This window comes from Drosophila willistoni, unplaced genomic scaffold (genome assembly GCF_018902025.1).
Source record: "Drosophila willistoni isolate 14030-0811.24 unplaced genomic scaffold, UCI_dwil_1.1 Seg638, whole genome shotgun sequence".
Taxonomy (NCBI): domain Eukaryota; kingdom Metazoa; phylum Arthropoda; class Insecta; order Diptera; family Drosophilidae; genus Drosophila; species Drosophila willistoni.
Window position 1 is genome coordinate 11,765 of NW_025814556.1, and position 22,482 is coordinate 34,246.

At 38.3% G+C, this 22,482-nt stretch overlaps 4 protein-coding genes across 4 annotated transcripts; all 4 read right to left on the reverse strand.

The window, feature by feature from the left end:
- Positions 1-1,447: 1,447 nt before the first annotated feature.
- LOC124461770 lies at positions 1,448-2,705 on the reverse strand. Its single transcript, XM_047013229.1, has 3 exons — positions 2,680-2,705; positions 2,202-2,623; positions 1,448-2,140 (listed from the first exon to the last, which is right to left on the reverse strand). Exons 1-3 carry the CDS (start codon positions 2,692-2,694, stop codon positions 1,456-1,458), a joined length of 1,122 nt encoding a protein of 373 aa, XP_046869185.1. The 5' UTR covers positions 2,695-2,705; the 3' UTR covers positions 1,448-1,455.
- A 166-nt stretch (positions 2,706-2,871) lies between these two features.
- On the reverse strand, positions 2,872-12,867 carry LOC124461773. Its single transcript, XM_047013232.1, has 6 exons — positions 12,838-12,867; positions 12,525-12,637; positions 12,217-12,483; positions 11,872-12,155; positions 3,486-3,872; positions 2,872-2,909 (listed from the first exon to the last, which is right to left on the reverse strand). Exons 1-6 carry the CDS (start codon positions 12,865-12,867, stop codon positions 2,872-2,874), a joined length of 1,119 nt encoding a protein of 372 aa, XP_046869188.1.
- Positions 4,651-5,887, reverse strand: LOC124461772. Its single transcript, XM_047013231.1, has 3 exons — positions 5,862-5,887; positions 5,384-5,805; positions 4,651-5,322 (listed from the first exon to the last, which is right to left on the reverse strand). Exons 1-3 carry the CDS (start codon positions 5,874-5,876, stop codon positions 4,749-4,751), a joined length of 1,011 nt encoding a protein of 336 aa, XP_046869187.1. The 5' UTR covers positions 5,877-5,887; the 3' UTR covers positions 4,651-4,748.
- On the reverse strand, positions 6,898-8,169 carry LOC124461771. Its single transcript, XM_047013230.1, has 3 exons — positions 8,144-8,169; positions 7,666-8,087; positions 6,898-7,604 (listed from the first exon to the last, which is right to left on the reverse strand). Exons 1-3 carry the CDS (start codon positions 8,156-8,158, stop codon positions 6,899-6,901), a joined length of 1,143 nt encoding a protein of 380 aa, XP_046869186.1. The 5' UTR covers positions 8,159-8,169; the 3' UTR covers position 6,898.
- Positions 12,868-22,482: the final 9,615 nt, after the last annotated feature.

Consider the following 22,482-nt stretch of genomic DNA (forward strand, 5'->3'; position numbering starts at 1 on the left):
TTACGTTCAGTTGTATGGATCCAATAACTGTTTGTGGCTGTCCATCAGCCGTTTTTACTGACGAATTAATTTTGCGAAATTTTGAATTGTGCGACCAGTCTATTTTAGCCAGGTCTGCTCCAATGCAACTAATATTTGCCCCTGTGTCTAATAAGCCTAATTCTAAAAATTGTAAAAATGAAATTGAAGCATAAAATCGGCCATCTACGGCTTCATTAATTACTGAACAAATTAACCTTCTTTTAGTATTTCGAACAGCTTTCCAAAAGTTACGCATACGCAAGGTTGAGCGCTTTGGTGCTCTCTTGACGCATGCGACATTACTATCATCAGAAAATATTCTTTCGCGGACTCTTGCATATTCTTTTATCCAGGGGTAGGCACAAAGAGAGCCAGCTCAAACTGTCAATGTATGCGTGCGCTTGCTTGTGTACGTAAGCTGCTTTACACTGCGCGAATCGTATGTGAAGAAACGAATAAAAAAATTAAACTGCAAGTGAAAAAGAATAATTCCGACCTAATTGTTGTTCAGAAACTCAACTATTTCCTTTACTTCTATATTGTTTGGATAACTTTTTATACGAAGGAGATCTTCTAAATAGCTATCAGTAAGACTATTTCGAGTTGAATCTTTAATTAATTTCATTGTCGAAAATGTGGATTCGCTTATATTGTAATATACTTTTTACCCTATTGGGACAAAATAGAAATAATGGCAAAATATTTTTAAAGTTGCCATGTAAGAAAGTGAAGCATTAATTTTTCTGCGTGTAGCTGCGTAACAAAGCGACATAGTACTGCTTTCGTCAAAAGTCTGTGCGACACTAGCTGTTTTTTTATGCACTCAACTTGTATTTCGTGCTCACATCGGCATGCACACAGACGGCCACACGAGCAATTGCCGATCAAAAGTGCCCGCACGGGCTATGGGCGTCCATAGGTTAAGGTGTTTAATGTTCTTTCGCAAACTTTAGCCTTTTTAAATAAAACGTTTTTCCATTTTGATGGCTATAGGTAAGGAAAGAGTTACCATAAAAGTTGCAAGGGTATACAAACTTTGACGCGGTCGAAGTTTGCCCCATCCCTCTGGTTTAAAGATGAATTTAATTCGAAACGTAATATTTTAGATCGTGCAATATTGATTATTGGGAAGTTTTGTTTATCCCTGTTTACGTATTCCTGTTCCAGCCTTAATCAAGTCAAAAGAGTGCCGATACAAAGTAGATGTGAAACAAGGACATGGATACTTTTGGCATAATAAACTTTGATGACAAAATTCACCAATCAACGTTTCGTTAGTAAAGCAACAATATTTTTCTATTACGACAAACTATCGTTGCCAGTCAGAATAATCGGCAGACAAATGAGACTGCCGCAATTGTAACCTTTTTTTTAACATTTCAAAATATATATTGCATAAAATAAAAATATAAAAGCGTGTTCTAATCGCAAAACTCAAATTTGATAATCCAAAAACAAAATTTGAGGCTGTCTTTCCTTGATGATGTCCACACTCTCTGCATCCATCCAGATCTCAAGCTGTTCATTTGGACAAATATCTGTCACTATGGGGGCTGCATCTTTGCGGCTCACCACGGCCCACTTCTCCGTCGTAATATCAGCATTCTGCTGTTCCAGAAGCTCGAAAATTGCTTGGAAACACTTCTCGACCTTTGGCCATGTAACTCTGGCCGGTGTCAGGTGTAGGAAGTCTATGAGACTGGTGGCCTGACATGTCTCCATGGAGCATACGTTGCCCGCCACCCAGTCCATCGTATCCTCATTGGCCGCTGCAATGTACAGCCGCCCATTGTACTCAGTGTCTGGAGTCACCTCATTGAAATCCAAACAGCGAACATTTCTGAAATCCTTAAAAATTCCAAAGAACTCTTCCAACAGGTCGCAAAAGTTTTTCTCACATTCTGAGGAAGATATAACCACGACAAACGGCCTGTTCTCTGGGAGAATGTTAACGTACGGGGGCCGCTGACCATTTATAACATCAGGTTCCATTTCGATTTCATGTTTAACCGGGCGTGGTCGGGACTTTATTCCGCAGCCTCCCATATCGCATGCCTCCTGCATATCTCCATACGAGTGGTTTTCTAGACTCTCACTGGATTCGAGAACATATTTGATCCTATTTTCAAAAGACGGAATATTCAGTCACTGAATTTTGATTTTCTATTCCTAATACTTACCGTTTAGTCTCTATGGTTATTTCATGTCCTTGGGCTTTTCGTTTAATACCTCGCTTGCAATCAATAGTGGATGGCTGGACGGATCCGCCAATAGATCCCGAGGATAGCTCAATGACGGAAGATTCACTATCTTCGATACTTGAGTCTGACACCGAATTATCGACTAATGGATCGGCGAAATCCTCGCCCCCAAGGGAAAATAGTATCAAGCCCACAAAATTGTTGCCTTCATAGCAAGACACAACCGGCTTAATTTGTTTGTTTTTGCCTAGACCAGCAACTTCTATTAAAAGATCTGAATCGGCACACGTTACATCAGATGCAGAAATCTCCAATGTTTCCGGCTCAATATTGAGAAGGCTCTGAAGCTCAGCCTTTAGCTCGTATACGGTAGCTGAGATTGGGAGCTTCGTAACCAATGGCTGGAAAAGAACACTTGGTCACGATTATGAAAAGTTATATCCTCACGTTTACTAACCTTTCCGGATTGCATGATCAATTGAACAGTCAACATGTTTTCACTTTTGTTTTTCTCTTTTTTGATTTTCAGAAGTAAACTTTTTGTTTTATTTTTGATGTTGACTGTATGAGTTCACGAACTTGAATGATTCAAGTACTGTACCCCCTTGACCAGGTCGAATTTTACAAACATCCCAGGCCTTCTTGGATCTCAAAAATGTGTGAATTGCTTCCGTCCAGCTGAGAGTACTAGATATTTTCGAAAATAAACTTAGCAGTATGAAATTGCCAAATCTTTCTGTCTCTTTTTAATCAGTGAATTATTAGCAATTTTCGTTAAAATAGTTGAAAAACTAAGAGATTATTGAATAGAACCCAAGTAAATTCGTTACTTTCTATGCAAATGTCATAAAAATTTGTTATTTCTCAGTTTAATATAACCATTAATGACTGTGCCGAATCATACTAAGATCGGGCGACTATATCATATAGCTCCCATAGGAACAATCGGTGGTAAACAGTGACTTTGATCAATATCTTCGTTATTTCCTATGCTAAGATTTTAGGCCGTTCTTTCGCAAACTTTAGCCTTTTTAGATAAAACGTTTTTCCATTTTGATGGCTATAGGTAAGGAAAGAGTTACCAAAAAAGTTGCAAGGGTATACAAACTTTGACGCGGTCGAAGTTTGCCCCATCCCTCTGGTTTATAGATGAATTTAATTCGAAACGTAATATTTTAGATCGTGCAATATTGATTATTGGGAAGTTTTGTTTATCCCTGTTTAAGTATTCCTGTTCCAGCCTTAACCAAGTCAAAAGAGTACAAAATTTGAGTCTGTTGCATCTTTCCTTGATGATGTCCACACTCTCTGCATCCATCCAGATCTCAAGCTGTTCATTTGGACAAATATCTGTCACTATGGGGGCTGCATCTTTGCGGCTCACCACGGCCCACTTCTCCGTCGTAATATCAGCATTCTGCTGTTCCAGAAGCTCGAAAATTGCTTGGAAACACTTCTCGACCTTTGGCCATGTAACTCTGGCCGGTGTCAGGTGTAGGAAGTCTATGAGACTGGTGGCCTGATATGTCTCCATGGAGCATACGTTGCCCGCCACCCAGTCCATCGTATCCTCATTAGCCGCTGCAATGTACAGCCGCCCATTGTACTCAGTGTCTGGAGTCACCTCATTGAAATCCAAACAGCGAACATTTCTGGGACAAAATAGAAATAATGGCAAAATATTTTTAAAGTTGCCATGTAAGAAAGTGAAGCATCAATTTTTCTGCGTGTAGCTGCGTAACAAAGCGACATAGTACTGCTTTCGTCAAAAGTCTGTGCGACACTAGCTGTTTTTTTATGCACTCAACTTGTATTTCGTGCTCACATCGGCATGCACACAGACGGCCACACGAGCAATTGCCGATCAAAAGTGCCCGCACGGGCTATGGGCGCCCACCTCTGTTTTAAGGTGTTTAATGTTCTTTCGCAAACTTTAGCCTTTTTAGATAAAACGTTTTTCCATTTGATGGCTATAGGTAAGGAAAGAGTTACCAAAAAGTTGCAAGGGTATACAAACTTTGACGCGGTCGAAGTTTGCCCCATCCCTCTGGTTTAAAGATGAATTTAATTCGAAACGTAATATTTTAGATCGTGCAATATTGATTATTGGGAAGTTTTGTTTATCCCTGTTTACGTATTCCTGTTCCAGCCTTAACCAAGTCAAAAGAGTGCCGATACAAAGTAGATGTGAAACAAGGACATGGATACTTTTGGCATAATAAACTTTGATGACAAAATTCACCAATCAACGTTTCGTTAGTAAAGCAACAATATTTTTCTATTACGACAAACTATCGTTGCCAGTCAGAATAATCGGCAGACAAATGAGACTGCCGCAATTGTAACCTTTTTTTTAACATTTCAAAATATATATTGCATAAAATAAAAATATAAAAGCGTGTTCTAATCGCAAAACTCAAATTTGATAATCCAAAAACAAAATTTGAGGCTGTCTTTCCTTGATGATGTCCACACTCTCTGCATCCATCCAGATCTCAAGCTGTTCATTTGGACAAATATCTGTCACTATGGGGCTGCATCTTTGCGGCTCACCACGGCCCACTTCTCCGTCGTAATATCAGCATTCTGCTGTTCCAGAAGCTCGAAAATTGCTTGGAAACACTTCTCGACCTTTGGCCATGTAACTCTGGCCGGTGTCAGGTGTAGGAAGTCTATGAGACTGGTGGCCTGACATGTCTCCATGGAGCATACGTTGCCCGCCACCCAGTCCATCGTATCCTCATTGGCCGCTGCAATGTACAGCCGCCCATTGTACTCAGTGTCTGGAGTCACCTCATTGAAATCCAAACAGCGAACATTTCTGAAATCCTTAAAAATTCCAAAGAACTCTTCCAACAGGTCGCAAAAGTTTTTCTTACATTCTGAGGAAGATATAACCATGACAAACGGCCTGTTCTCTGGGAGAATGTTAACGTACGGGGGCCGCTGACCATTTATAACATCAGGTTCCATTTCGATTTCATGTTTATCCGGGCGTGGTCGGGACTTTATTCCGCAGCCTCCCATATCGCATGCCTCCTGCATATCTCCATACGAGTGGTTTTCTAGACTCTCACTGGATTCGAGAACATATTTGATCCTATTTTCAAAAGACGGAATATTCAGTCACTGAATTTTGATTTTCTATTCCTAATACTTACCGTTTAGTCTCTATGGTTATTTCATGTCCTTGGGCTTTTCGTTTAATACCTCGCTTGCAATCAATAGTGGATGGCTGGACGGATCCGCCACTAGATCCCGAGGATAGCTCAATGACGGAAGATTCACTATCTTCGATACTTGAGTCTGACACCGAATTATCGACTAATGGATCGGCGAAATCCTCGCCCCCAAGGGAAAATAGTATCAAGCCCACAAAATTGTTGCCTTCATAGCAAGACACAACCGGCTTAATTTGTTTGTTTTTGCCTAGACCAGCAACTTCTATTAAAAGATCTGAATCGGCACACGTTACATGAGATGCAGAAATCTCCAATGTTTCCGGCTCAATATTGAGAAGGCTCTGAAGCTCAGCCTTTAGCTCGTATACGGTAGCTGAGATTGGGAGCTTCGTAACCAATGGCTGGAAAAGAACACTTGGTCACGATTATGAAAAGTTATATCCTCACGTTTACTAACCTTTCCGGATTGCATGATCAATTGAACAGTCAACATGTTTTCACTTTTGTTTTTCTCTTTTTTGATATTCAGAAGTAAACTTTTTGTTTTATTTTTGATGTTGACTGTATGAGTTCACGAACTTGAATGATTCAAGTACTGTACCCCCTTGACCAGGTCGAATTTTACAAACATCCCAGGCCTTCTTGGATCTCAAAAATGTGTGAATTGCTTCCGTCCAGCTGAGAGTACTAGATATTTTCGAAAATAAACTTAGCAGTATGAAATTGCCAAATCTTTCTGTCTCTTTTTAATCAGTGAATTATTAGCAATTTTCGTTAAAATAGTTGAAAAACTAAGAGATTATTGAATAGAACCCAAGTAAATTCGTTACTTTCTATGCAAATGTCATAAAAATTTGTTATTTCTCAGTTTAATATAACCATTAATGACTGTGCCGAATCAAACTAAGATCGGGCGACTATATCATATAGCTCCCATAGGAACAATCGGTGGTAAACAGTGACTTTGATCAATATCTTCGTTATTTCCTATGCTAAGATTTTAGGCCGTTCTTTCGCAAACTTTAGCCTTTTTAGATAAAACGTTTTTCCATTTTGATGGCTATAGGTAAGGAAAGAGTTACCAAAAAAGTTGCAAGGGTATACAAACTTTGACGCGGTCGAAGTTTGCCCCATCCCTCTGGTTTATAGATGAATTTAATTCGAAACGTAATATTTTAGATCGTGCAATATTGATTATTGGGAAGTTTTGTTTATCCCTGTTTACGTATTCCTGTTCCAGCCTTAACCAAGTCAAAAGAGTGCCGATACAAAGTACATGTGAAACAAGGACATGGATACTTTTGGCATAATAAACTTTGATGACAAAATTCACCAATCAACGTTTCGTTAGTAAAGCAACAATATTTTTCTATTACGACAAACTATCGTTGCCAGTCAGAACAATCGGCAGACAAATGAGACTGCCGCAATTGTAACCTTTTTTTTAACATTTCAAAATATATATTGCATAAAATAAAAATATAAAAGCGTGTTCTAATCGCAAAACTCAAATTTGATAATCCAAAAACAAAATTTGAGGCTGTTGCATCTTTCCTTGATGATGTCCACACTCTCTGCATCCATCCAGATCTCAAGCTGTTCATTTGGACAAATATCTGTCACTATGGGGGCTGCATCTTTGCGGCTCACCACGGCCCACTTCTCCGTCGTAATATCAGCATTCTGCTGTTCCAGAAGCCCGAAAATTGCTTGGAAACACTTCTCGACCTTTGGCCATGTAACTCTGGCCGGTGTCAGGTGTAGGAAGTCTATGAGACTGGTGGCCTGATATGTCTCCATGGAGCATACGTTGCCCGCCACCCAGTCCATCGTATCCTCATTAGCCGCTGCAATGTACAGCCGCCCATTGTACTCAGTGTCTGGAGTCACCTCATTGAAATCCAAACAGCGAACATTTCTGAAATCCTTAAAAATTCCAAAGAACTCTTCCAACAGGTCGCAAAAGTTTTTCTCACATTCTGAGGAAGATATAACCACGACAAACGGCCTGTTCTCTGGGAGAATGTTAACGTACGGGGGCCGCTGACCATTTATAACATCAGGTTCCATTTCGATTTCATGTTTAACCGGGCGTGGTCGGGACTTTATTCCGCAGCCTCCCATGTCGCATGCCTCCTGCATATCTCCATACGAGTGGTTTTCTAGACTCTCCTCACTGGATTCGAGAACATATTTGATCCTATTTTCAAAAGACGGAATATTCAGTCACTGAATTTTGATTTTCTATTCCTAATACTTACCGTTTAGTCTCTATGGTTATTTCATGTCCTTGGGCTTTTCGTTTAATACCTCGCTTGCAATCAATAGTGGATGGCTGGACGGATCCGCCACTAGATCCCGAGGATAGCTCAATGACGGAAGATTCACTATCTTCGATACTTGAGTCTGACACCGAATTATCGACTAATGGATCGGCGAAATCCTCGCCCCCAAGGGAAAATAGTATCAAGCCCACAAAATTGTTGCCTTCATAGCAAGACACAACCGGCTTAATTTGTTTGTTTTTGCCTAGACCAGCAACTTCTATTAAAAGATCTGAATCGGCACACGTTACATCAGATGCAGAAATCTCCAATGTTTCCGGCTCAATATTGAGAAGGCTCTGAAGCTCAGCCTTTAGCTCGTATACGGTAGCTGAGATTGGGAGCTTCGTAACCAATGGCTGGAAAAGAACACTTGGTCACGATTATGAAAAGTTATATCCTCACGTTTACTAACCTTTCCGGATTGCATGATCAATTGAACAGTCAACATGTTTTCACTTTTGTTTTTCTCTTTTTTGATTTTCAGAAGTAAACTTTTTGTTTTATTTTTGATGTTGACTGTATGAGTTCACGAATTAGAATGATTCAAGTACTGTACCCCTTGACCAGGTCGAATTTTACAAACATCCCAGGCCTTCTTGGATCTCAAAAATGTGTGAATTGCTTCCGTCCAGCTGAGAGTACTAGATATTTTCAAAAATAAACTTAGCAGTATGAAATTGCCAAATCTTTCTGTCTCTTTTTAATCAGTGAATTATTAGCAATTTTCGTTAAAATAGTTGAAAAACTAAGAGATTATTGAATAGAACTCAAGTAAATTCGTTACTTTCTACGCAAATGTCATAAAAATTTGTTATTTCTCAGTTAAATATAACCATTAATGACTGTGCCGAATCAAACTAAGATCGGGCGACTATATCATATAGCTCCCATAGGAACAATCGGTGACTTTGATCAATATCTTCGTTATTTCCTATGCTAAGATTTTAGGCCGTTCTTTCGCAAACTTTAGCCTTTTTAGATAAAACGTTTTTCCATTTTGATGGCTATAGGTAAGGAAAGAGTAACCAAAAAAGTTGCAAGGGTATACAAACTTTGACGCGGTCGAAGTTTGCCCCATCCCTCTGGTTTATAGATGAATTTAATTCGAAACGTAATATTTTAGATCGTGCAATATTGATTATTGGGAAGTTTTGTTTATCCCTGTTTACGTATTCCTGTTCCAGCCTTAACCAAGTCAAAAGAGTGCCGATACAAAGTAGATGTGAAACAAGGACATGGATACTTTTGGCATAATAAACTTTGATGACAAAATTCACCACTCAACGTTTCGTTAGTAAAGCAACAATATTTTTCTATTACGACAAACTATCGTTGCCAGTCAGAATAATCGGCAGACAAATGAGACTGCCGCAATAGTAACCTTTTTTTTAACATTTCAAAATATATATTGCATAAAATAAAAATATAAAAGCGTGTTCTAATCGCAAAACTCAAATTTGATAATCCAAAAACAAAATTCGAGGCTGTTGCATCTTTCCTTGATGATGTCCACACTCTCTGCATCCATCCAGATCTCAAGCTGTTCATTTGGACAAATATCTGTCACTATGGGGGCTGCATCTTTGCGGCTCACCACGGCCCACTTCTCCGTCGGAATATCAGCATTCTGCTGTTCCAGAAGCTCGAAAATTGCTTGGAAACACTTCTCGACCTTTGGCCATGTAACTCTGGCCGGTGTCAGGTGTAGGAAGTCTATGAGACTGGTGGCCTGATATGTCTCCATGGAGCATACGTTGCCCGCCACCCAGTCCATCGTATCCTCATTGGCCGCTGCAATGTACAGCCGCCCATTGTACTCAGTGTCTGGAGTCACCTCATTGAAATCCAAACAGCGAACATTTCTGAAATCCTTAAAAATTCCAAAGAACTCTTCCAACAGGTCGCAAAAGTTTTTCTCACATTCTGAGGAAGATATAACCACGACAAACGGCCTGTTCTCTGGGAGAATGTTAACGTACGGGGGCCGCTGACCATTTATAACATCAGGTTCCATTTCGATTTCATGTTTAACCGGGCGTGGTCGGGACTTTATTCCGCAGCCTTCCATATCGCATGCCTCCTGCATATCTCCATACGAGTGGTTTTCTAGACTCTCCTCACTGGATTCGAGAACATATTTGATCCTATTTTCAAAAGACGGAATATTCAGTCACTGAATTTTGATTTTCTATTCCTAATATTTACCGTTTAGTCTCTATGGTTATTTCATGTCCTTGGGCTTTTCGTTTAATACCTCGTTTGCAATCAATAGTGGATGGCTGGACGGATCCGCCACTAGATCCGAGGATAGCTCAATGACGGAAGATTCACTATCTTCGATACTTGAGTCTGACACCGAATTATCGACTAATGGATCGGCGAAATCCTCGCCCCCAAGGGAAAAAAGTATCAAGCCCACAAAATTGTTGCCTTCATAGCAAGACACAACCGGCTTAATTTGTTTGTTTTTGCCTAGACCAGCAACTTCTATTAAAAGATCTGAATCGGCACACGTTACATCAGATGCAGAAATCTCCAATGTTTCCGGCTCAATATTGAGAAGGCTCTGAAGCTCAGCCTTTAGCTCGTATACGGTAGCTGAGATTGGGAGCTTCGTAACCAATGGCTGGAAAAGAACACTTGGTCACGATTATGAAAAGTTATATCCTCACGTTTACTAACCTTTCCGGATTGCATGATCAATTGAACAGTCAACATGTTTTCACTTTTGTTTTTCTCTTTTTTGATTTTCAGAAGTAAACTTTTTGTTTTATTTTTGATGTTGACTGTATGAGTTCACGAATTAGAATGATTCAAGTACTGTACCCCCTTGACCAGGTCGAATTTTACAAACATCCCAGGCCTTCTTGGATCTCAAAAATGTGTGAATTGCTTCCGTCCAGCTGAGAGTACTAGATATTTTCAAAATAAACTTAGCAGTATGAAATTGCCAAATCTTTCTGTCTCTTTTTAATCAGTGAATTATTAGCAATTTTCGTTAAAATAGTTGAAAAACTAAGAGATTATTGAATAGAACTCAAGTAAATTCGTTACTTTCTACGCAAATGTCATAAAAATTTGTTATTTCTCAGTTTAATATAACCATTAATGACTATGCCGAATCAAACTAAGATCGGGCGACTATATCATATAGCTCCCATAGGAACAATCGGTGGTAAACAGTGACTTTGATCAGTATCTTCGTTATTTCCTATGCTAAGATTTTAGGCCGTTCTTTCGCAAACTTTAGCCTTTTTAGATAAAACGTTTTTCCATTTTGATGGCTATAGGTAAGGAAAGAGTTACCAAAAAAGTTGCAAGGGTATACAAACTTTGACGCGGTCGAAGTTTGCCCCATCCCTCTGGTTTATAGATGAATTTAATTCGAAACGTAATATTTTAGATCGTGCAATATTGATTATTGTGAAGTTTTGTTTATCCCTGTTTACGTATTCCTGTTCCAGCCTTAACCAAGTCAAAAGAGTGCCGATACAAAGTAGATGTGAAACAAGGACATGGATACTTTTGGCATAATAAACTTTGATGACAAAATTCACCAATCAACGTTTCGTTAGTAAAGCAACAATATTTTTTTATTACGACAAACTATCGTTGCCAGTCAGAATAATCGGCAGACAAATGAGACTGCCGCAATTGTAACCTTTTTTTTAACATTTCAAAATATATATTGCATAAAATAAAAATATAAAAGCGTGTTCTAATCGCAAAACTCAAATTTGATAATCCAAAAACAAAATTCGAGGCTGTTGCATCTTTCCTTGATGATGTCCACACTCTCTGCATCCATCCAGATCTCAAGCTGTTCATTTGGACAAATATCTGTCACTATGGGGGCTGCATCTTTGCGGCTCACCACGGCCCACTTCTCCGTCGTAATATCAGCATTCTGCTGTTCCAGAAGCTCGAAAATTGCTTGGAAACACTTCTCGACCTTTGGCCATGTAACTCTGGCCGGTGTCAGGTGTAGGAAGTCTATGAGACTGGTGGCCTGATATGTCTCCATGGAGCATACGTTGCCCGCCACCCAGTCCATCGTATCCTCATTAGCCGCTGCAATGTACAGCCGCCCATTGTACTCAGTGTCTGGAGTCACCTCATTGAAATCCAAACAGCGAACATTTCTGAAATCCTTAAAAATTCCAAAGAACTCTTCCAACAGGTCGCAAAAGTTTTTCTCACATTCTGAGGAAGATATAACCACGACAAACGGCCTGTTCTCTGGGAGAATGTTAACGTACGGGGGCCGCTGACCATTTATAACATCAGGTTCCATTTCGATTTCATGTTTAACCGGGCGTGGTCGGGACTTTATTCCGCAGCCTCCCATATCGCATGCCTCCTGCATATCTCCATACGAGTGGTTTTCTAGACTCTCCTCACTGGATTCGAGAACATATTTGATCCTATTTTCAAAAGACGGAATATTCAGTCACTGAATTTTGATTTTCTATTCCTAATACTTACCGTTTAGTCTCTATGGTTATTTCATGTCCTTGGGCTTTTCGTTTAATACCTCGCTTGCAATCAATAGTGGATGGCTGGACGGATCCGCCACTAGATCCCGAGGATAGCTCAATGACGGAAGATTCACTATCTTCGATACTTGAGTCTGACACCGAATTATCGACTAATGGATCGGCGAAATCCTCGCCCCCAAGGGAAAATAGTATCAAGCCCACAAAATTGTTGCCTTCATAGCAAGACACAACCGGCTTAATTTGTTTTTTTTGCCTAGACCAGCAACTTCTATTAAAAGATCTGAATCGGCACACGTTACATCAGATGCAGAAATCTCCAATGTTTCCGGCTCAATATTGAGAAGGCTCTGAAGCTCAGCCTTTAGCTCGTATACGGTAGCTGAGATTGGGAGCTTCGTAACCAATGGCTGGAAAAGAACACTTGGTCACGATTATGAAAAGTTATATCCTCACGTTTACTAACCTTTCCGGATTGCATGATCAATTGAACAGTCAACATGTTTTCACTTTTGTTTTTCTCTTTTTTGATTTTCAGAAGTAAACTTTTTGTTTTATTTTTGATGTTGACTGTATGAGTTCACGAATTAGAATTATTCAAGTACTGTACCCCCTTGACCAGGTCGAATTTTACAAACATCCCAGGAATTCTTGGATCTCAAAAATGTGTGAATTGCTTCCGTCCAGCTGAGAGTACTAGATATTTTCGAAAATAAACTTAGCAGTATGAAATTGCCAAATCTTTCTGTCTCTTTTTAATCAGTGAATTATTATCAATTTTCGTTAAAATAGTTGAAAACTAAGAGATTATTGAATAGAACCCAAGTAAATTCGTTACTTTCTACGCAAATGTCATAAAAATTTGTTATTTCTCAGTTTAATATAACCATTAATGACTGTGCCGAATCAAACTAAGATCGGGCGACTATATCATATAGCTCCCATAGGAACAATCGGTGGTAAACAGTGACTTTGATCAATATCTTCGTTATTTCCTATGCTAAGATTTTAGGCCGTTCTTTCCCAAACTTTAGCCTTTTTAGATACAACGTTTTTCCATTTTGATGGCTATAGGTAAGGAAAGAGTTACCAAAAAAGTTGCAAGGGTATACAAACTTTGAACTATACTATACGAACTTTGAAAACTCTGGAGTCACCTCATTAAAATCCAAAAAGCGAACATTTCTGAAATCCTTAAAAATTCCAAAGAACTCTTCCAACAGGTCGCAAAAGTTTTTCTCACATTCTGAGGAAGATAGGAAGTCCCTGATGCTTATGTGTGCGTGTGTGTGGGAGAATGCTTTTTGGCCAAACACTTTGGACTACACTTCTCGCTGGCGGCATAGAGACACTATTATTTTTTTTCGAACCAATTTCAATTGAAAATCTGTTAGCATAAACAAATGCAAACGTTTGTTAGCGAAAACAACCTTTTGGTTTATGCATTTTTGTCGGTTTTAAAATTCCAATTGCTAAAATAATAATAAAAACAAAAAGCAAAATATATGAACCACAATAACAAAAAAAAAAACGAGTAAATATATGTATATATACATAAATGCGTTTAATGGAACTGGCTCGTTAGCGCATTTAAAGTGAAAATGAAAAAGTTTCCGTGGTCTCCCGTGACCCAAAACTTTTTGCAACGCATAGATTTATCGTTTTTATGCGTTGAAAATCCCATTAGCTTCCGCCTCCTGCGATAAACCTAAGAAGCGCATAAAAATATCCTTCCCATGTTCGATTTTCTTTTTTCCGTTTTACTTTTGTTCTTTGTGATAAAAGAGCATGAACACCAATGCAAAAGCACTTGAGACTGTTTACTCTCATAAGGGGTGTTCTGGTCGTACAGTACAGTAGTACAGAATATGAGTCTAGTATTAAAATCTTCTATTTATAATAAGCAGAGTATGCACTTTTAAATGTTTTTTTAGCCTTTCTCTTTTGATTATCAGCAGCCAGATAGATAGATAGATTTAATTCAAGATAGATTCAAAAAAAAAAAAAAAAGAACACGATTAAGAAAACCATCAAAAGATTGAATATTTTTATCTGTTTACAAATTTTAAAAATATTGTTCAGAAAGCAGTAATATAGCATACGAAGTGTGTTATCTCTGTTGATCACAATAACACTATTCCATAATAGGTTTTGAAAAGGAATTAAAGCTCAACCAATATACTAAGATACAGCAAAAAATCTTTCTATCTCCTTTCATAACACCCTCTTTGGTTCTTTCTTTCTTCCTTTCTTCCTTTCTTCCTTTATTGTATGTATACGACTCTAAGCACCCATTTTGGTGCCATTTTGGAACCCTTTTTAATTTGTCTAACGATGCAGACAGAGAAAATTCTTTGCGCTAAGTATTGAAAAAACAAATTTCCAACAAACAACTGGCAAAAAATTACAATGAACGAATCAAAGTAAAGAAAGAAAGAAAGAAACATTGCAAAAAAACTTTCACTCGTTGCAGAGGACGGACGTGTTTTTTTTGCGCTTATCAACTTTTATTTTTTCTCGCGATTAAATACTTTTATTTAACTCTTAAATTATCGGTTTAATTAATAACAATTACAATATCCGAATTTTATTTTCATTTCGCGAATTCTTGCTGTCGTTTTTGTTTAAATTTAAATAAAATCAAAACTTACAACAATACTTGCATTAGCGGTGTTGTTGTTTTGTTTATCTCTTTTGCTTTTGTGTCTTTACCGTTTTAACTAACTCTCGCGCTCTTGCGTACAAATTGTTGTTGCATGTGTTCAATTTGACGCGCTCTCCCGCTCTTTCCTATTCTCGATTGATTTGCGCTCTCGTCTTTTGCCTACCCGCGACTCTGTGATACGTGTTTTTGTTTTTGTGTTTTTCATTTCTTTTTATTCTTTAGTTGTGAAGGCTTACTCTGCACATTAACCCTTGTGTCAGAACAGGTCAGTATATTCTTATACACAGATTTTTAACCTTTAGAATTTTTATTTTTTTTGTATTTCCTTTTTCAATTAAATTTAATTTTTTGATAAAATGGTTGTCTGCTCAAAAAATAATTGCATAGTTGCCACTAATGCGGTTGACTCCCATGATTATATTCTTTGTTGGTTGTGTGACAATGCTGTTCACGTCAAGTGTGCAGGTTACACAGGCAGAATCAAGGAGTCTATTGCTAAAGGTGGTGGCTTAAAATATGGATGTGATGCTTGCCGGGAGGTCGAGAATGAGATGCGCTCTTTCATGAGGCGGACTAGAGATAGTTTTGACACTTTAAGGGCAGGTTTTAATAAACTCCAAGCGGAGTTTACTGCGGTGGAGACTCAGTTCAGAAGTTTATCGCTTATGAATGAGTCTCCGAAACGTAAAAGGACCAGTCCTTGGGGTGTTTCTGTATCTGTAGATCCGCCAGCGTCTCTTATCGTCCCCGACCGGTCTCATGCACCGTCCACTCCTAATGTACAGCAATTGATATCGTTTAAGAGCCCGGTTGTGAATGCTATTAGTAATGAATTACCGGTATCACCTGGGAATGATCTCTTAAAAACGATGCCTATTGTAGTGTCCGATGTGTCTGGGCAATTACCCATTCCAATGGAAATTGTCGATAGTTCTAAAAGTATCGAGGGCCCCGTGAACAAGTTGACTGCTGCAGTGGGTGACTTGTCCAACGTTACTGCTGCGGCTGACGCTTCGGGACCGCGGCCTCTCGTTGGCATACCACCAAAGAAACATATATTTGTTTCTAGGCTAGACCCTGTTGTCACATCTGATGATGTAATAGCCTATATTCGGAAGAAAGTTAACGTCTCGAATATTGCGGTGGAGAAGTTTAAATTTTCTTATTCTCGGGACATTTCGTCCTTTAAAATTAGTGTTTCTGCCAATATCTTCGACACTATATGTCGAGAAGATTTTTGGCCTAAACATATAATAGTTAAGGAATATACTGTAAAAAAGAAAAATCGGCAACCGATTCGCTTGCCTACAACAACAACTAATACTATTCCTGCCACATCAGCATCTGCTGGTGTGTCAAAAAACTAGCTTCGTCCCTTAACCTGGGTTACCAGAACGTTAGAGGACTGAAATCTAAACTTCCTAATCTCTATGTAGATAGTCTTTCTTTTGAGCATAACATTCTAGCTTTCACAGAGACGTGGCTAAAACCTGATATTGCTGATGCATCGGTTTTTTCCACAAACTTTTCTATTTTCAGACGTGACCGGATTTCTCGCATAGGTGGTGGCGTTCTGATAGCTGTGGATGCTGCTTTATCATCTGAAATGATTCAATTTTCTAGTACCCAGGAGATTGAGTTTCTCGGTGTTAAAGTAAATTTTAAATCTTTTAATGCTTTCATTACTTGTTCCTATATTCCACCATTGTCAGACATGGTGGTATATTTAAATCATTTAGAGGCAATTCAGTTTGTCTCCTCTTTAGTTTCGAGCCAAGACATGCTCATAGTTGTAGGTGATTTTAATTTACCCGCTTTAGCATGGTCACTAACAGATGAATCTACCACGTTGCTGCCCTCTTTGTCACATGACTTTATTGATGGTCTTCTAGGCTTATCTTTATCCCAAGTCAATCCTGTCTTAAATTCTAATGGAAAATCGTTAGATCTTATTTTTGTATTGGATTCTTCTTATTGTGAGGTTTCTAGGATCGAACCATTTGTTCTTCCAGAAGACAAATTTCATCCTACATTAAATTTAAAAATTGATTTGCCCTTGCTTTCACCATTACTTGGTTCAAATGAGTTACCACTATCTAGGTGCTTTCGTAAGACTGACTTTGCCAGCCTTAATGAAAACATTGCTACTACCGATTGGTCTTATCTGAATTCACTCTTTGATATTTGTGTGCCTCTTGGTAGGCTGGAGCGGCTTAACAAACCTCCCTGGTTCTCTCGCGAGCTATCCAATTTGAAAAATGTGAAGACACGATATTATAAGAAGTTCCAAAAAACACGTCGTTCATCAGATTATGCTCTGTATACAGTCGCTCGTTCAAAATTCATGATGCTTAATACACAATGCTATAAGAATTATCTTCAGCGGTGTAAGCTTCAGTTTTCTTCTGACCCTAAACAATTTTATAATTTTGTTAATTCTAAACGTAAGACCTCTGTGCACCCATCTTTTTTGTCTTTTCAAAATAAAAAAGCGAGCACTGATCAGGCAATTGCCGATATGTTTGCGAGTTTTTTCAAAACAACTTATTCCTCAACGGAATATCGAGCAAGTCCGTATCCTTATCATTTAAAAAAGGCTAATTGCATTTTCAATCCAGTGATTGATGAAAGTTCTATTCTTACCGAACTTAAATTAGTTAAACCTGTTTATTCTCCGGGGCCAGACGGTATTCCTGGATGTATACTCAGGTTCTGTGCAAACGCATTATGTAAACCCATTTTAAAATTGTTTCTATTGTCTGTAGAATCTTCCTCTTTTCCATCTATTTGGAAGGAGTCATATATTATTCCTCTGCATAAAAATGGCAAAAAGTCCGAAGCCTCTAACTATAGGGGTATCTCAAAATTGTCCGCTATTCCGAAAGCTTTTGAGAAAATTATAACATCTCAATTGCAACATTTTTGCAGCTCTATTATTTCGCCATCCCAACATGGGTTTGTGAAACGTAGATCTACAACCACTAACCTTTTAGAATTTACATCAATAATTATCAAGGGGTTTAAAAATGGTAAACAAACTGATGTCATATACACTGACTTCAGCAAAGCCTTTGATTCCGTTAATCATACCCTATTACTTTCTAAGCTGAGCGACATTGGGTTTCCACCCCTTTTCCTTTCTTGGGTTCGAGAATATTTAACAAATAGAAAACAGAAGGTACTTTTTAAGTCTTCTTTTTCCGTTTCCATTTCTGTGACTTCTGGTGTACCTCAAGGTAGTCATCTTGGCCCTCTGCTCTTCACACTATTTATTAACGATCTTCCATCAGTCATTGTTCATTCGCGTGTGCTTATGTATGCTGACGATGTCAAGCTTTGTCTTACTTATAAAGATACAGATTCATTTAGTCGGCTACAAGCTGATCTTAAAAACTTTCAATCCTGGTGCCAGTTTAATCTACTAAATCTTAACACTACCAAATGTAAGGTAATGACTTTTTTTCGTAACTCTCCTCAACTGGTCACTTATATTCTAAACAACAGCCCTTTAGAACGTCTAAATAATATGAATGATTTGGGCGTACTTATGGACCATAAGTTAAATTTGAACACCCATATTTCCACCACGGTCGCAAAGGCCATGAGTGTCCTGGGTTTCATTAAAAGATGGTCAAAAGAATTTGATGACCCCTATACAACTAAAGTTCTTTTTACTTCGCTTGTCCGTCCTATTTTAGAGTATGGATCTTGCATTTGGTCACCTCAATATGAGTCGCACCAGATTAGACTAGAATCCGTTCAAAAGCAGTTCTTGCTATTTGCTCTTTGTGGCTTAAGCTGGGATCGCAATGTCAATTTGCCTTCGTATTCTAGTAGACTTCTCTTGATTAACCTTCCGTCCCTAACTAACCGTAGAATTATGCTTGGTGTCATTTTTATGCACAAGCTCCTAATTGGTGATATCGACTCGCCTGAGTTATTAGCTCAGGTGAATCTGTCGGTACCATGTAGACGGAGTAGACATCCTTTAATACCTTTATCCCTTAGTCGTTGTTCTTCTAACTATGCTATGCATGAACCTTTTAGGGTCCTCTGCTCTGATTACAATCTTCTATCCACGGTAATCGGCTCAGAGTTTTCTATTAATATGCTTAAAACATCTATCCTATCCCATTTAGTTAATAGATAGCTATAGTATTATGTGTTTGTCTGTCTTTTCTATTGTGTATTTTGTCCACGCGATTCGTGCCGTGCGTTATACGGCTGCACCCCTCGGTCGGTCGGGTGGGAGGTGGGCAGTTATCTGCTTGGGCTCGCGCGTAACAGGCTTTGTCCTGGTGTCGTAGGGGCCACTTGAACGTACTGCGCATAGTATCGTCAACGTCCGCTATCTCAGACAATTGAAAACGGCGACAAAAGAGAAGCAGACGCTGGAGAGAAAACGTGAAGAAGTACAGGAAAAAAAAACCCGAAAAAGCAATCCAAAATAATAAATCACACCTTTGTCACTCAATGCTTTTCGTGTTCGTGTTTTCATTTTATTCCCTTTCCCCTCAAAAAAAGTATATTCACTTGTTGGGTAAGGCCTGACTAAATTCATCTCTAGACTTACATCCTTGTGATCTTCAGATCACATAAGCTATCCAAATGCTTTAGTTTGTTTTTTAGTTTAGTTTTTCACATAGACTGATAGTAACAGATTATATTTCAATAATACAGAGACTTGGCAAGGGTAGACAAACATTACCAAAAACGCACATTCAATTCAACCTTATCATTTTTTTTTTCCAATTAAATCCTTTTTGAAATTGGTTGGGCTTTGGCCTTTCGTCGGCCATCGACTGCGACATGTAATTAGTTGACAAAGGTGTTACTGCTGGGTCTTAATTAAATTTTTATCTCTGCTCCTTCTCTCACGCCTTTTCAAGTGGCTTCCATCTGGCCAACAAAAACAAGAAACGAAAAAAAAATGAAGTAAGTAAGTCGTCTCGCCGACTTAGGTATACCATACACCAGTAAAGCAAATATTTCAACTTTATTAAACAAATGCATTTTCACATGCTTTTTACAAGCATATCTTAGTATCTCGCTCACTCAATCATACGAGCACCCTAGCGCCCCCACCAGCTGACGGCCAACTCCGGCCTTATGGAAAAACGTTTATATGCATAACTCGACTGTTTTTTGTCCGATTTTGATCAAATTTGGTATTTTGCTAGATATTAGTATTAAATTTAAGTGTGCCAAATTTGATTGCATAAGGTAAAAAAATACGGGAGATAATCAAGTTTTTCAAATTACGTGGGCGGAAAAGGGCGTGGCAAAATTTTTACACATACAAAATGTGTGCATTTACTAAGCGAATATACATACCAAATATGGTGTCTCTAGCTGGAATAGTTTTTAAGATAAACGCTTTTATTAAATTGCGGGGGCGGAAAGGGGCGTGGCAAAAATTTGAAATAAACTTGATCACTCTACATACTACACGAGTCTACATACCAAATTTGGTGGCTTTACCTCTTACAGTCTCCGAGATCTAGGTGTTCATACGGACAGACGGACAGACGGACGGACGGACAGACGGACAGACGGACGGACAGACGGACATGGCTAGATCGACTCGGTTGTTGATCCTGATCAAGAATATATATACTTTGTGGGGTCGGAGATGCTTCCTTCTGCCTGTTACATACATTTTGGCGACTTTAATATACCATTTCACCCTATGGGTGTATGGTATAAAAATACAAATAAAAAGGATTCAATTGTGAGCTCTGCCTTCAAAATGCCAAGTTAACAACAGCAGTAGACATTGGGGATTTTAAATATCTGTTGGGCTTACTTAAAGTTTATCGGAATACGTAATTAAATAAAATTTAGTCACGCAAAGTGAGATTAAGGCCACATCAGAAACAGAAAGATACCTCAATCTAAGAATATTAATAGCCAAAATGTTGGGTATTTAAAAATATTTTGATTAATTTTTTGTAAACTATGATGGGCTATGATTATATGCCCTTGCTAGTTCTACGAAATCTTAAGAAGACTACGCAATTTTACTATTTGGAAAGTTCATTCAAATTTTTCTAACTTAGATTTCAATCTTATCAACCGACAAAATTTAGTTATGCATCTTTCAAGTAAAAAGTTAATTATATTTTTCATGTCGAGGAGAAGAAGTGGCCTAGAAAAAGGTAAACATTGAAAGAAACTTCCCGACAGAGACGAGATGGGAAATGAATTTGTTAAACAATTGGTCCATTGGCTTACTTCGCCAGCTCTTGCTTTGGCTTTTAAGAAAATTTTAATATGGCTTTAGCATACAATTTAATAAAAAATTCAGTCTACGACAAGTCCGGAAGTCGAGCGGAAATGCTTTTGGCTTGCTGCAAAATTCATCAAAGTGTTCGATTCAATGTTGATTTCCACTTTTGCAGAATTAAAAAAAAAAGCACAGCATTTCCGTTTCACTTTTTTCTGTTTTAATTTTTAACATTTTTCCCGCTCTCTCCCTCTCTGTCTTCTCTTTCCTCTTTTTGAGTGTTATACTTTTTTGTTGTGTTAATTACATTTAGCAAGATTTGTGCAATTTACGCGCAAAGGAAAAGCATTAATTAATTTTAAAGAAATATAGAAAAAAAAATAGAAAAAATCTAAAAAGCGAAACCCTTGCTATGGGCAAACGAGTTAAAATTCATATGGAAGAACTCTCAGTTGCATAACCAATTGGCACAAGTTATCTAAAACTGTTCTCTTTAGCTTTTCGTAATGGATTTTACATTTAGATTTCTCTTTTCTTTACTCAGCATTGGGAAATGGTTTTGTTTTTCAAATGTTTGTAAATAAACATTTATTTATATACATTTTTATTACGTTGATTGTGATGGATAAAGTTTATGGGAGTGTGTACACGTAATTAGTTAACAAGTTGCATAAGCACTTCAAACTTGAGCGATTTAAGTATCCATAGAACCAGATCCAATGAAGTAAAGACTCATTAGACAGCCATAGTATTCTCTGGTCCTTCTATTCTCATTTTCGTACTTGTGCACTGAGGCCACTCAGTCGGCTTTAACCACGTGTAGTTGTTTGTTGTTCTTGTTGTGTATGTGTGTGTGTGTGTGGGTGCATGTATGTGTATTTAACAAGGACATTTCATGCAGCTAATGATGTATTCATTTACCAACAAGCCAACCACTCCACGGAAAGAAAAAAATCATTCAAGCTTTCTTGACTTTGCTGGAATTGGAGCTAAAAATCAAAGTTACACATGCTGTTAATACCCTTTTGGTCTTTTAGATGCCAAAGGATCATAACTTAAAAGTTATTGTACATAATTTCGTTTGCCAAGGAGTAAAAGAGCAGGATATATTATATATTTTATCTTTCCACTTTGATTCTATCACTCAATCAAGTTTCATTGTTCTTTCAAGAATATTCGCACGAAAATTCGCCGATTTATATTCACGCTGCACCAATTCTCGCCCCATCGGTAAACAAAGGACTGAAGGGATCTTGAGGGATCAAGAAAAGATAAAAAACCGGAAATAGAAGATAATGCGGCAACCGTGAAATTTATGCTTTATACCGCATTAATTGACTGAGACACTTGTGACGGGCGTTGTT

Bases quoted from the DNA above. Each gene is read 5' to 3' on its own strand.
- LOC124461770 (XM_047013229.1), bottom strand. The intron at 2,141-2,201 runs GTAAGTATTAGG...TTTTGAAAATAG, and splicing joins ATAACCATAGAGACTAAACG to GATCAAATATGTTCTCGAAT.
- LOC124461772 (XM_047013231.1), bottom strand. The intron at 5,323-5,383 runs GTAAGTATTAGG...TTTTGAAAATAG, and splicing joins ATAACCATAGAGACTAAACG to GATCAAATATGTTCTCGAAT.
- LOC124461771 (XM_047013230.1), bottom strand. The intron at 7,605-7,665 runs GTAAGTATTAGG...TTTTGAAAATAG, and splicing joins ATAACCATAGAGACTAAACG to GATCAAATATGTTCTCGAAT.
- LOC124461773 (XM_047013232.1), bottom strand. From the start codon at position 12,867: ATGTTTGTAAAATTCGACCTGGTCAAGGGG. The intron at 12,638-12,837 runs GTACAGTACTTG...GTTCTTTTCCAG, and splicing joins AATTCGACCTGGTCAAGGGG to CCATTGGTTACGAAGCTCCC. The intron at 12,484-12,524 runs GTGTGCCGATTC...TTGCTGGTCTAG, and splicing joins ATTTCTGCATCTGATGTAAC to GCAAAAAAAACAAATTAAGC.